Source organism: Nerophis lumbriciformis, linkage group LG20 (assembly GCF_033978685.3).
Source record: "Nerophis lumbriciformis linkage group LG20, RoL_Nlum_v2.1, whole genome shotgun sequence".
In the NCBI taxonomy this organism is placed as follows: domain Eukaryota; kingdom Metazoa; phylum Chordata; class Actinopteri; order Syngnathiformes; family Syngnathidae; genus Nerophis; species Nerophis lumbriciformis.
This window is the reverse complement of record NC_084567.2, coordinates 10886738-10900636: the sequence shown is the minus strand read 5'-3', so window position 1 is coordinate 10900636 and position 13899 is coordinate 10886738. Positions and strand designations below refer to the sequence as shown.

At 40.3% G+C, this 13899-nt stretch overlaps 1 protein-coding gene across 3 annotated transcripts in view; it reads left to right on the top strand.

The window, feature by feature from the left end:
• The window catches only part of smarca2 (SWI/SNF related BAF chromatin remodeling complex subunit ATPase 2), a 167431-nt gene that overhangs the window by 21756 nt on the left and 131776 nt on the right, over window positions 1-13899 (top strand). For all 3 annotated transcript variants that reach the window (XM_061980411.1, XM_061980410.1, XM_061980409.1), the window contains exons 5-7: window positions 7053-7154; window positions 12625-12877; window positions 12980-13106. In XM_061980411.1, coding sequence (XP_061836395.1) covers window positions 7053-7154; window positions 12625-12877; window positions 12980-13106 — 482 coding nt within the window. The remainder of the gene's footprint in view (window positions 1-7052; window positions 7155-12624; window positions 12878-12979; window positions 13107-13899) is intronic.

Sequence of the window (13899 nt, the reverse complement as noted above, 5' to 3'; positions counted from 1 at the left end):
TGATTTTCAAAGCAGGACCCCCACCCAGACATATTGTACAATACTAGTCCATAGCTTATGAAAAACAAGATGTATTTTATTTTCATCACAAGTGGGCCAAATCACTAATATTACAAAATAATCTCATGAAAATGACTCCTCTCATTTGAGTGTTATTATAAAAGATTGGTTTGAGACAGGTGTGCTGCTGGTATTGCCACGTGCGATGTAGCTCACATGTGCTCCACTGAATGCTCAGGGAGTTTTTGTGTTTGCTCACACACATGAACAATTAGAGGGAACATTGATCGTCAGTTTGATATTATCGGACATCTCTACTTGCAAACATCAATAATCCATAAACATTTAATTCAAAGCAATTCTGATTATCCCGCTTACACATCTGATGCAACTTTGACTGTCAATACTGTCTCACCTACACATCTAATGTCACCACTCAGGAGGTCATTTTTACACAGCAAAATACATGTAAGTAGGTATTTGTGCAGGTCAGCACCACCTTCTGTTATATTATCAGAAATGAACTGCTTCTCTGCCTCAATTTGGGAGACAGTACTAAACTCAGGTGCAGGCCCTGGCTGACTACTTAGAATATTAGCCTGGCTTGAAGGTGAGAGCCCTTGCCTACACAATACCCATTTTCTCTTTAGAGAACTGTCTGACTGGCCATGTTGAGAGTGGGGGGGACAAAAGTTTGGGTCCTCTACATCTAAGATGTCAGATTCTGAATCAATGCCTCTAATAGACTTATCATCCCATCCGTTCTGGATCATTTGTCGGGCAAGGTCCACAGGGATCTTAGTTGGCCCCCTGGCAGCCATGTTACTATAAAAAACATTAGAAATGCCTTTTTGAAATGCACAGAAAACTATAAGTCATACAAAAAACTAGTTAATATAAAATTAGCCTCGTTAGGTACAAAGTGCAAGCGTGAGTGTTAGCTAACAATATACTGTTTTGCTAAAAACAAAGTAAAATAATCTGATCACACAATTGATCACCAACATGATCGCACATCATATTCTGTCAAAAAAGCATTATAAAAAAGGTTTATATAAAATAAGTTCATAAATGGAAATAATACATGTATGTACATATATGTGAGACTGCTGACATCAAATGTGTAAGTGGGACAGTATTGACCAGGGGTCCCCAAACTTTTTGACTCGGGGGCTGCATTGGGTTAAAAAAATTTGGCCGGGGGCCAGGCTGTATATATATATATATATATATATATATATATATATATGTATGTATGTATGTATCAGTGACGTGCGGTGAGGTTCATGACTGGTGAGGCACTGACTTCATCACAGTCAGATTTACAAACATATGAACCCTAAAGAGTATCTTATTCACCATTTGATTGGCAGCAGTTAACGGGTTATGTTTAAAAGCTCATACCAGCATTCTTCCCTGCTTGGCACGCAGCATCAAGGGTTGGAATTGGGGGTTAAATCACCAACAATTATTCCCGGGCGCGGCGCCGCTGCTGCCCACTGCTCCCCTCACATCCCAGGGGGTGATCAAGGGGCTGGGTCAAATGCAGAGGACATATTTCACCACACCTAGTGTGTGTGACAATCATTGGTACTTTAACTCATTGGCGTTGTTAGGCCTATTTTAGGGGGGCTCAAGCCCCCCTAAAATATTCTTAAGCCCCCCTAAATAATTTGGTGTTTTTTTGGGTTTTTTTTACAAATAAATGCCGACATATTCATTATAAAGTGGCCCAAATATGAGTTTAAATAAATAATCATATAACCTGTTATTATTCACTCAGTTTCCCCTCACTTCGTAGCATAAGATAGAGAGCCCCTTTCGTGCATCGGTATCCAATCCATTCCACTTGTTCATATAGAAAATGCCCACATCACTCAAATTCCAGCCCGCATTTTCTCTGCGACCTTGCTTGCGGTCCTGCAGGTGTACGAAGTACATTATCTTCCTTTACAATGAGTGAAGCTGCACAAAACCTTGTGTGTGCAATTGTAAATCATTTATTTTTTAAGTTTTGTGTTTCTTGTAGAATCTATATAAAGTAATATACATAAGCCTATTGTTAAAATAATGAAAAAAACATAATTAAATATATTTGTTTTATTGTATTGTTACATTAATAGCTGTTTTATTATTATAGGATGGCTTGTTAAACATTTAATAGGATTTTCAGAGGGAGGAAAAACCAAGACATTTAATATAAAATGTAAAATGAATAAATACATAAAAAGAAAAAGAAAATATATGGTTAAAAGCCATCGTCCCGGGGAACATAATAACAATGAATAATTTCTAAGTCTTTGTTAGCCGTTTGTGAAGTTTTGTGCTCGTGCGTAACATTAGCTCGCATCCTGTGCCTCTCCTGGGGGCAAAGCCCCCCCTGTCCTTAAAAGCTAGTGACGCCCCTGCTTTAACTTAACTTTAACTTTGCACATACAAACTGTAGCACACAAAAAAGCACATTTAATAAAAAAAACGTTATTATGGTCTTACCGTTACTTATAAGTGCGGGTACAGTGGTGTTCGGTGTGGAGGAGTTGTGAATGAATGAAATATGAAATCCGTGCTGCAGTCTGCAGGTGTACCTAATGTAGTGTCCTTGCAGTCGTTCACGGCTCCTCCGGCGCGAGCAATGTTGTTTTTGCACTTTTTGGCTTCTTGTTAAGTGACTTTTTTTGGGTGGATTCGGTCTTGCACGTGGAGGGTTTGGGTGTGGCGTTCCCGTCGGTGGGTGCAGTCTGCGGCGAACGTGTCTTAAGCACCAGGAGGCGTGGTAACGCGTGCCTCAGCCAGTGCGTCTTCGCAGCAGTTTTATGATCGCTCAGCACAAGAAATACTTTACACACATACAGTTGTTGACAAAATACACTGTACATTATATACCTCAGCTAACTAAACTATGGAAATGTATAATATAATTCATATAGCAATACGGTCTCACTGCACAGCAGGCCAGCAGTTAGCCGAGTCCGCAATCCATGTTGAGGCACTGAGTGACGTGCCTCAACTGGCTGCTGATCACCGCACCGTCTCTTCTCAGTATTTGAACGGCAAATGTGAAAATTCAGCGATTTTGAATAAAAATAATCTAAAACTGGTGAAGTTAAATGGAAAATAACTTTATAGTATAATCACTGGATACATATAACAATTTAATACATTTTTTTTCTTTCCATGATGGCAGGTGAGGCCCCGCCTCACTGATACATATATATATATATATATATATATATATATATATATGTATGTATATATATATATATATATATATATATATATATATATATGTATGTATATATACATTGTCTTTATAATCCGTTTTGTCATTTAACATCAATTGACATTGATGTTCATCAACTTTTAACATTGTCACGATATCGATGGGAAAATTCATTTTTAGACAATATGATTTGCCTGAGCGGCTAGGAGACACCAAGAGTAACAAGCGGTAGAAAATGGGATTAGAAAGGAAAGATAAATAAAAAAAATAAAAATAAACTTTTTTTTTTTACTTGGGACGTCCTGTGGGCCGGATTTTGGTTGCTGGGGGGCCGGATCCGGCCCGCGGGCCATAGTTTGGGGACCCCTGGTATTGACAGTCAAAGTTGCATCATAGATGAGAGACGACATCAAATGTGTAACTAGGACAGTCAGAGTTGCCTTGGGATTAAAGGTTCATGGAAGATTCCATAGGAACTGCTTAAGGTCCTTTTTGACCTCACTTGTTGAGTAGTGATATAAAAAATACAATTTCTTAATGTTAATGAAAAAAAACCCGCAAATGGCCTCAAGTCACCAACATGTTTTATGAGGAATAACCGGAATATGAATATATTTCGACTTTTCATTTTTAAGATTTTGAAGTATAACAAGGGTTAAAATAGACACGACGGCAGGGCTCCCAGGAAGAACACATCCCCCCAAAATACCACCAGTTGATCAAACCAAATTATTTGTAAGAAACACTACCACCAGGAAAAGGGAACTGCGACTCGTTTCTGTCATGATCCGTGGCTCGGATCATGTTTTGTTATTTTCTGTTAGTTTTGGACTCCCTTAGTTCCTGTTTGTGCACCTCTGGGTTTGTTTTAGTTTCCATGGGGATTAATTGGGTTCACCTGCCTCTGGTTAGTGGTCGGCACGCTCACCTGCTGTCGACCACTAATCAGAGAGCTATTCATTCACCTTTCTCGCCACGCTCAGTCTGGCTTCATTGTTTGCCATACGCAACAGGTTACGTTAGTATTTCTTGTCTCCTAGTTTATGCTTCCTGCGCTAGTTTGTACCTTAGCTTCGGCACGTTTTTCCTTCTGCTTGTTTTCTGTTTTTGGTACGTCTTTGATTTTCGAAAATTAAATCATGTTCCTACCTGCACGCCCTGTCCGGAGTGGTCCATCTGCATCCCGGGGGAACGAACCCCGCAGTAAGCCGCGACCCCCCCGCCGTGACAGTTTCGGCCTAAAGCACCTGCAAATATACACACTTACACGCACATTAACACACACAAACACAAAGGAAATCGCACCAATTGAGATTGCCTCCCTCCTCGTACAAACAATAAATCAAATATGAAACTTTCTCTCCAGCATATAAACATTGACAGGTGAACATGAGTTTAAAACCAACTCTCGGTCTATCTCAACCAGGCCATTCGACACAAAATGTTGAGAACAACCATATGACTTAGTATATATGACCAAATTCTAAACGGAAAACTAAAATAAGAAAAGCAAGATTTTAACTACCGGTACTGTTAAAATTAGGAATAACTACATCCAAATGAAAAGAAATACATTTTCGCTGGTAACAACTACAATTACTATACAACAGTATTAAAGAATTCAAATGATTAACATATCAAATCATAGATTATATCGAATAAATCTAAATTGATGGAAAACGAAACGAAATAGTGCTCTGAGTGAAACCAAATTCAAGAAGGATTTATCCCAAACAGCGGTGTCCGCCGATGATTGGCCAATTAAAGCCAGCGTGCTCGTAGCTGCCTGCCAGGGAAAGAAGTTGGACGCATAATGATGATGCGTAATAAACAAAAGAGGCACGTATCTGCACACCAGAGAAAGAATGTCACAGCTTGTAATTAAAATATTTTCATACCAAGCCAGACAGGCGAGTCAGCTTACCCAAAAAGTCGCGCTACATGGGGCACACACCCACTGCGGAGCCCTAAGAAAACTGCGGCGGCCGCACCACCACGTCACCCACGCCAGCCGCACTGGGCGAGATTAATTAAATTGGTAATTAGCACAACCGGTTCACCCAACAGCCACACCAGCTGTGCTGCACAGGGAACAAAAAAAGCGAACAAATGTCAGAACAGAATGCCTAGATTGTAAGTCAGGCAAGTGAGAGAAAACCTTACCTTCTTTCCTCATGCAGCCGTCATGCAGGACCATTACCAGCCTGCGCACAACTCAAGTGTCTGTCCACCCTAACAGTTCACCTGCCGCAGAGCATGCCACAGACGCCAACTTTGTGGTTTTGGTGATGACACCCTTTTAAAGGCATACACCAACTAACACTGGTAAAACCGGTTAATCGTTGCATCCCTGCCTACAGCTCAGAACAGGCCTTTCAGCAATGTAGTGTTTTTTTAATTTTATTTTTTATCTGTTATTAGAGCTATTTTTTTATATTATTGGATTTATCGGTATGTTGTCTGTTTTGGAATGTTTTCCATTCAATAAAGAATTGTCCAGCGAATATTTATTTGATATCTCAAATAACATCAGATTACAAAGGAGAAATTTAACATTGCTACAGAAAGAAAGAAGGAGAGGAAGAAAAAGTGAGAAAAAGATAATGTACTCCTCCAGAACTTTATAGCTTTTGGGAATGACAGGGGGCGGGACAGAAGGGGTTTAGGCGAAATTTCTCATCCTGGGAGAGGAAGGGAGAAATGACCAAAACACACTTTAACCGATTGTGATATTCGCAAAACCCAGGAATGTTTTGATTCAACACATACAACATCAATCATAAAAGAAACCCCTTTGGACAAATACTATATCCGATAGATTCAGATTTAGATAGGTCTTTATTGTCATTGCACAAGTACAACAAAACCTTTTTTTTTAGCACACACCCGTTCAAGATTAGACAGAACAAACAGTGTACAGGGTTACAGAACAGGAACGCTGATGGGTCGCCATTTTAAGGCGCCCCGTAAAATAAATAAATGATAAATGGGTTATACTTGTATAGCGCTTTTCTACCTTCAAGGTACTCAAAGCGCTTTGACAGTATTACCACATTCACCCATTCACACACACATTCACACACTGATGGCGGGAGCTGCCATGCAAGGCGCTAACCAGCAGCCATCAGGAGCAAGGGGTGAAGTGTCTTGCCCAAGGACACAACGGACGTGACTAGGATGGTAGAAGGTGGGGATTGAACCCCACTAACCAGCAACTCTCCGATTGCTGGCACAGCCACTCTACCAACTTCGCCACGAGATGGGAAAAAGGTAAAACGCTGGGGAAAAAGATGAGTAAAAAAAATACAATCTAGACTTGGCTCCTAAGGGGGCCTAGTCTGGAGTGGGAAAAAAACCTCCATGCAATGCACACATAGACATAAATTATAAATATATAAATTAGAACATCACAGCAATCTTTGTCCTATTCACAGAGAAGGTGGGGGTTTGGAGCTGTCCCCAGCAAGCTCCAAGAATGTGTAAGGGTCATAAAATTATCGTATCTTAGGACAAAAAATAGGCCAATGCAGTGAAGACAAAGTCACACAATCAAACACCTAGACTTAAATTGTAACTTTAGACAAAATATCACTAAAATTCCTCATATTTATTGTGCCACATCTATTTAAAATATAATGCAAAATTGTCCATTATTTCATCAATTAGATTTTATTTTAACCACTTAAAAAGATTATCTGGTAAAAAATATTTTAAAAATCTATTATTGCTTGTAATATGTTCAGTTACTAGATATGTGCACTGTATTTCACAACTAATTACATTATAAATTAAGTTTAATGATGAACTTCTATTCTTGTATTCTGTTTTAAAGGCATGCCCATGGCACCTTTGGGTGGATCCCAGTCAAGCCCCTGCCCCACTCCGGTGATGCAAGGTCACAATCAAAGCACAGGACCCAAACCTTGGCCTGACGGTAGGTGTTGTAAGAATTTAGATACAGTGTATATATATGCGCACAGTAGTGTTGTCCCGATACCAATATTTAGGTACCGGTACCAAATGTATTTCGATACTTTTCGGTACTTTCCCATACTTTTCTAAATAAAGGGGACCACAAACATTGCATTATTGGCTTTATTTTAACAAAAAATCTTACGGTACATTACATATGTTTCTTATTGCAAGTTTGTCCTTAAAGGGGAACATTATCACCAGACCTATGTAAGCGTCAATATATACCTTGATGTTGCAGAAACAAGACCATATATTTTTTTAACCGATTTCCAAACTCTAAATGGGTGAATTTTGGCAAATTAAACGCCTTTCTAATATTCGCTCTCAGAGCGATGACGTCACAACGTGACGTCACATCAAGAAGCAATCCGCCATTTTCTCAAACACCGAGTCAAATCAGCTCAGTTATTTTCCGTTTTTTCGACTGTTTTCCGTACCTTGGAGACATCATGCCTCGTTGGTGTGTTGTCGGAGGGTGTAACAACACGAACAGGGACGGATTCAAGTTGCACCAGTGGCCCAAAGATGCGAAAGTGGCAAGAAATTGGACGTTTGTTCCGCACACTTTACCGACGAAAGCTATGCTATGACAGAGATGGCAAGAATGTGTGGATATCCTGCGACACTGAAAGCAGATGCATTTCCAACGATAAAGTCAAAGAAATCTGCCGCCAGACCCCCATTGAATCTGCCGGAGTGTGTGAGCAATTCAGGGACAAAGGACTTCGGTAGCACGGCAAGCAATGGCGGCAGTTTGTTCCCGCAGATGAGCGAGCTAAACCCCCTGGATGTCTTGGCTCACACCGTCCCTTATGCCACCGAAGATGATCAAGAGAAGAATATCGACCCTAGCTTCCCTGGCCTGCTGACATGAGGGTATGTCTACAGAATATATTAATTGATGAAAATTGGGCTGTCTGCACTCTCAAAGTGCATGTTGTTGCCAAATGTATTTCATATGCTGTAAACCTAGTTCATAGTTGTTAGTTTCCTTTAATGCCAAACAAACACATACCAATCGTTGGTTAGAAGGTGATCGCCGAATTCGTCCTTGCTTTCTCCCGTGTCGCTGGCTGTCGTGTCGTTTTCGTCGGTTTCGCTTGCATACGGTTCAAACCGATATGGCTCAATAGCTTCAGTTTCTTCTTCAATTTCGTTTTCGCTACCTGCCTCCACACTACAACCATCCGTTTCAATACATGCGTAATCTGTTGAATCGCTTAAGCCGCTGAAATCCGAGTCTGAATCCGAGCTAATGTCGCTATATCTTGCTGTTCTTTCCGCCATGTTTGTTTGTATTCACTATGTGACGTCACAGGAAAATGGACGGGTGTATATAACGATGGTTAAAATCAGGCACTTTGAAGCTTTTTTTAGGGATATTGCGTGATGGGTAAAATTTTGAAAAAAACTTCGAAAAATATAATAAGCCACTGGGAACTGATTTTTAATGGTTTTAACCATTCTGAAATTGTGATAATGTTCCCCTTTAAATAAAATAGTGAACATACAAGACAACTTGCCTTTTAGTAGTAAGTAAACAAACAAAGTCTACTTGTTCATTTACTGGTAATATCTGCTTACTTTCTCTTTTAACATGTTCTATCTACACTTCTGTTAAAATGAATTAATCACTTATTCAATCCGATACCAAGTAGTTACAGGATCATACATTGGTCATATTCAAAGTCCTCATGTGTCATGTGTTATAAACATAATATACATTTAAAAAAAAAAAAACACATATTTTGTGATGCGAAAAAATATTGATGTAATCGTAGTAGTGTCGACTAGATACGCTCCTGTACTTGGTATCATTACAATGGATGTCAGGTGTAGATCCACCCATGCCGTTGACCGGTACTTTTTACAGGCGGTATAGTACCGAATATGATACATTAGTATCGTGATACTATACTTGTACCGGTATACCGTACAACCCTAGCAGACAGTGTGGCTAACTAGAGCGCACGCTTTCATTCCACACATCATAAAGGCTGAAAGGGGGTGACGAAACTGTCACTAGACTGGATGCATCTTCTTGCATCACGCTCCTGTTTCAAAGGACATGGAAGTGAATTTCTTTACAAGTAGGGAAAGACCGGGAAGATGATGCAGTCGGAGGTTGAATTTGGATTGTGGAGGTGGTGGTCCTGTCTTTTATTTACAAATGGCAGTGGTAGAGCAAGTCTTGTCTAATGATCTTCTGCTGCGTTACTTCCTGTGATTTCTATTGTCAGAGCATCTCGAGTCAAAGCGCTACCGCCTTTCAGATTAGAAATGCAACTAACGACTGCTTTGATTGCCGATTAGTCATCGACCATCTTTACAATTTGTCAACTAATCAGGTTACAGTGTACACATTCAGTGATTCCAATTTAACTATCGCCTTTTAAATTCAGCTTGAGATATATTTAACAATAAAGATGAATTTCATTCAGAAATATTTATTGATACTGTCCCAATGCAACGTTTTCCCTTCTGATACAACACTAACATTAGAACTAGAGATGTCCGATAATATCGGCAGTCCGAAATTATCCACCTGGAATGGATTTATGATGTATTTTAGTTAAAGTGGATTAATAATTGTTTATTTTTGGCCACAATATTTTTTTAATGACGTAGATGCAAACACGTTTGTTATTGGATACTTTCTTAAGCTTCTGCCTTGGAGACTTTGCATGTGTAAGTAATATGCAACTATAATTATTTAATGCTTGTTTATATTGATAAATGTGCTGTTTTAGAATGCAATATTGGCTCCTAGTCAACACATCCTCATCCTTTGAATTGAACTGATGTAACTCCAGTGCAAGCTTTGCAAACCACATCTGATATTGAGCTTACATTCATTTAATCGCTTGTTTTCTTTCCTTCACAGAAAAGCATTAGATGTTTTTTAATTCACTCCTTGGGTTACCGTATTTTTCTGAGTATAAGTTGCACCGTAGTATAAGTCGCACCTGCCGAAAATGCATAATAAAAAAGGAAAAAAACATATATAAGTCGCACTGGAGACCGGCCAAACTATGAAAAAAACTGCGACTTATAGTCCGAAAAATACGGTAGCTTTATCAAAAATATATAAAATAATTCAGAATACAGTGCGTACAGTTAGTCACTTTTATAAAAGAGTGCATTTAAAAAAACAAGAGTTGTTAATATTAAAATTAATCAAAAGACCATATGCAGAGTTGAATAAATTCATCTATCTTCACACTAACAATACAAATACAAGAGTTTTTATTGTCCTTACCAAATATTTGGTATTAGAAAGCGTGGTTGATGGTAAAATGTGTGTACTTTTGTACATCTAACTTGTTAGTCGTAGTCTGTCAATCATCCTGGTTCTGCATTGTCATTAGGTCCCAGTAAATAAACAGCCAATCCACTGTATCCTGGGGTGGCACAAAGAGTAGGCGGCAGTTAGAAAGGAAGAAAAGCAGAAGGACGTTTCTGTCAGAAAAGTCATATCACACTAGGGCTGGGTAAAATGGCCTTTTATTAATATCTTGAGGATACACGATATATATCGCAATATTTTGCCTTTGCCTTGAATTAACACTTGATCCATATAATCACACCAGTTTTATGATTAGGGATGTCCCAATCCGATATTTGGATCGGATCGGCCGCCGATATTTGCCAAAAAATGCGTATCGGCAAGGCATGGGAAAATGCCGATGCAGATCTAGTTTAAAAAAAAAAGAACTCCGGTCCGTGTTTTCCAACGCACCGATTTAAATAATACATTCCACTTTTCTGCTGCTCCCTAATTTCCGTTCCGCATTTTCCAGCACACCTTCAACACATCCACAGGTCTGTGGATTCTCACGCAGTTGCTTTTAGCTGCTGGCATTACACGACAGGCTCTTCTCACTCTTTTCTGTGTCTCCCTCTCACAGACAGCAAGCGCACCTTCTTACACACGTCACATACTGTCACGTCATACGTCACATACTGTCACGTCATACGTCACATACGTATACGTCCTCTCCCAGCAGAGAGGTAGCAGCATGGCTAACGTTAGCTGTGATGCTAGCGGAGCCGTGTGACCAACGTTTCCTCTAAGGTGCGCGCCTGTGCTATTGCGCACTGCTCAAGAGTCCTCTGCGTATAGCAATTATATGCCACGCACAAAATCAAATAAAAAAATAAGCGCATAACAATTTTCGACACATGGACACGACAGAGAAAACCGTTTTCGTCATCATTGTTCAAATATTGTAACGTCTGTCAAGACGCTTATCTCCATTCGGTGCCACATGCCCACACTATCAAAATGCCGAGGAAAACATTTCCACATCAACGCCGTATGAAATAATTAGTGATTTTTTTAGTTGTGATTTCCTTCTCTGCATGAAAGTTTAAAAGTAGCATATATTAATGCAGTATGAAGAAGAATGTTTTAATGTAGACATGCAAGCCTTGAAAGAAAATGTTGAAAATCAAGACTACATTTCCTGCAAATGGGTGCATTTCTACCCTATATTTTAACTTTAGATTTATTCTCATATCAAACTCTTTTGGCTGTCTTTTTGACACTTACATCCGGCGCCCCCCTCCACACCCTGGATTATAAATAATGTAAATAATTCAATGTGATTATCTTGTGTGATGACTGTATTATGATGATAGTATATATCTGTATCTTGAATCAATTTAAGTGGACTGAAAAACTTATTGGGGTGTTACCATTTAGTGGTCAATTGTACGGAATATGTACTTCACTGTTCAACCTACTAATAAAAGTCTCAATCAATCAATCAAAACACATAGAATCATCATACTGCTGTGATTATATGCATCAAGTGTTCATTCAAGGCTAAGGCAAAATATCGAGATATACTGTATATCGTGTATCGCAATATGGCCTTAAAATATCGCAATATTAAAAAAAGGCCATATTGCCCAGCCCGAGTTTCAATGATGCCGTTTCTGTTTGTCATGTATAATTTTGTCTATTTTGTGTTTATCCTTGAATAAACAGGTCAGTTTCTTGTTACCAACCATTGTGTATTATTCAAACTCCCCTAATTCAGATGGCTAGTTGTTATCAAGAGTACTAAAACCTTTTTCAACATGATTCTGACAACTAAGTAGGCTAAATAACTTTAAACTTTAATACATGCTCGGATAGGCCAGTATCGGTCAGTATCAGTATCGGTCAGTATCGGTATCGGTCAGTATCGGTATCGGATCGGAAGTGCAAAAACAATATCGGTATCGGATCGGAAGTGCAAAAACCTGGATCGGGACATCCCTACCTGGGTCACATGTCTCAAACAAAAATGTCTAATAATACTTGCCAAAGTAGGAGCAAGAACCGATTATTTGAACTTGAAGCAAGAGGACTTGCTCCTGAAAAGTAACATAAAGTGTGGCGCATCGTCAGAGAAGCCACACTAAAGCTTGTGCTTCTCCAGGCCAGGGTGGTGACAATCCAGCCAGCGCCTCCAAGCACCTCGCCCCGGCTGCCAGCGGTCGGCCTTCCCCCGCACCCCCGCAGGCCCCCGTCATGCCGTCGGTGCCGCTGCCAGGCGGCTCCATGACCCCTCAGCCGGCGGGCCAGCAGGTGTCCCCTATGCTGCAGATGCAGCAGAAACAGAACCGAGTCACGCCCATCCAGAAGCCCCAGGGCCTGGACCCGGTGGGCATCCTGCAGGAGAGAGAGTACAGGTATTAAAATGAAAAGGCTAAAAATGTATCATCCTTTTCAATCCCCTGGCTGGCTTGATTCATTAATTTGACTATTCACTTTCATAATGGCGCCCCCCATAGGCTGCAGGCTCGAATTGCACATCGCATCCAAGAGCTGGAGAGTCTGCCGGGCTCCCTGCCACCCGACCTGAGGACCAAGGCAACAGTGGAGCTCAAGGCACTGCGTCTCCTCAACTTCCAGCGGCAGGTAAACAACATTTCTTCCCTCTCATCTTCACTCAATGTAAGGTTATTATTGTATTTTTTCTAGAGATGTCCGATAATTGTTTTTTTGCCGATATTCCGATATTGTCCACCTCTTAATTACCGATACCAACCGATACCGATATATACAGTTGTGGAATTAACACATTATTATGCCTAATTTTGTTGTGATCCCCCGCTGGATGCATTAAACAATGTAACAAGGTTTTCCAAAATAAGAGAACAACTTCAACTCAAGTTATGGAAAAAAGTGCCAACAGGGCACTGCCATATTTATTATTGAAGTCACAAAGTGCATAATTTTTTTTAACATGCCTCAAAACAGCAGCTTGGAATTTGGGACATGCTCTCCCTGAGAGAGCATTAGGAGGTTGAGGTGGGCGGGGTTGGGGGGGGCGGGGCTGAGGGGGGTCAGCGGGGGGTGTATATTGTAGCGTCCCGGAAGAGATAGTGCTGCAAGGGGTTCTGGGTATTTGTTCTGTTGTGTTTATGTTGTGTTACGGTGCGGATGTTCTCCCGAAATGTGTTTATCATTCTTGTTTGGTGTGGGTTCACAGTGTGGCGCATATTTGTAACAGTCTTAAAGTTGTTTATACGGCCACCCTCAGTGTGACCTGTATGGCTGTTGATCAAGTATGCCTTGCATTCACTTGTGAGCGTGTGAAAAGCCGTAGAGATTATGTGACTGGGCCGGCACGCAAAGGCAGTGCCTTTAAGGTTCATTGGCGCTCTGTACTTCTCCCTACGTCCGTGTACACAGCGGCGTTTTAAAAAAA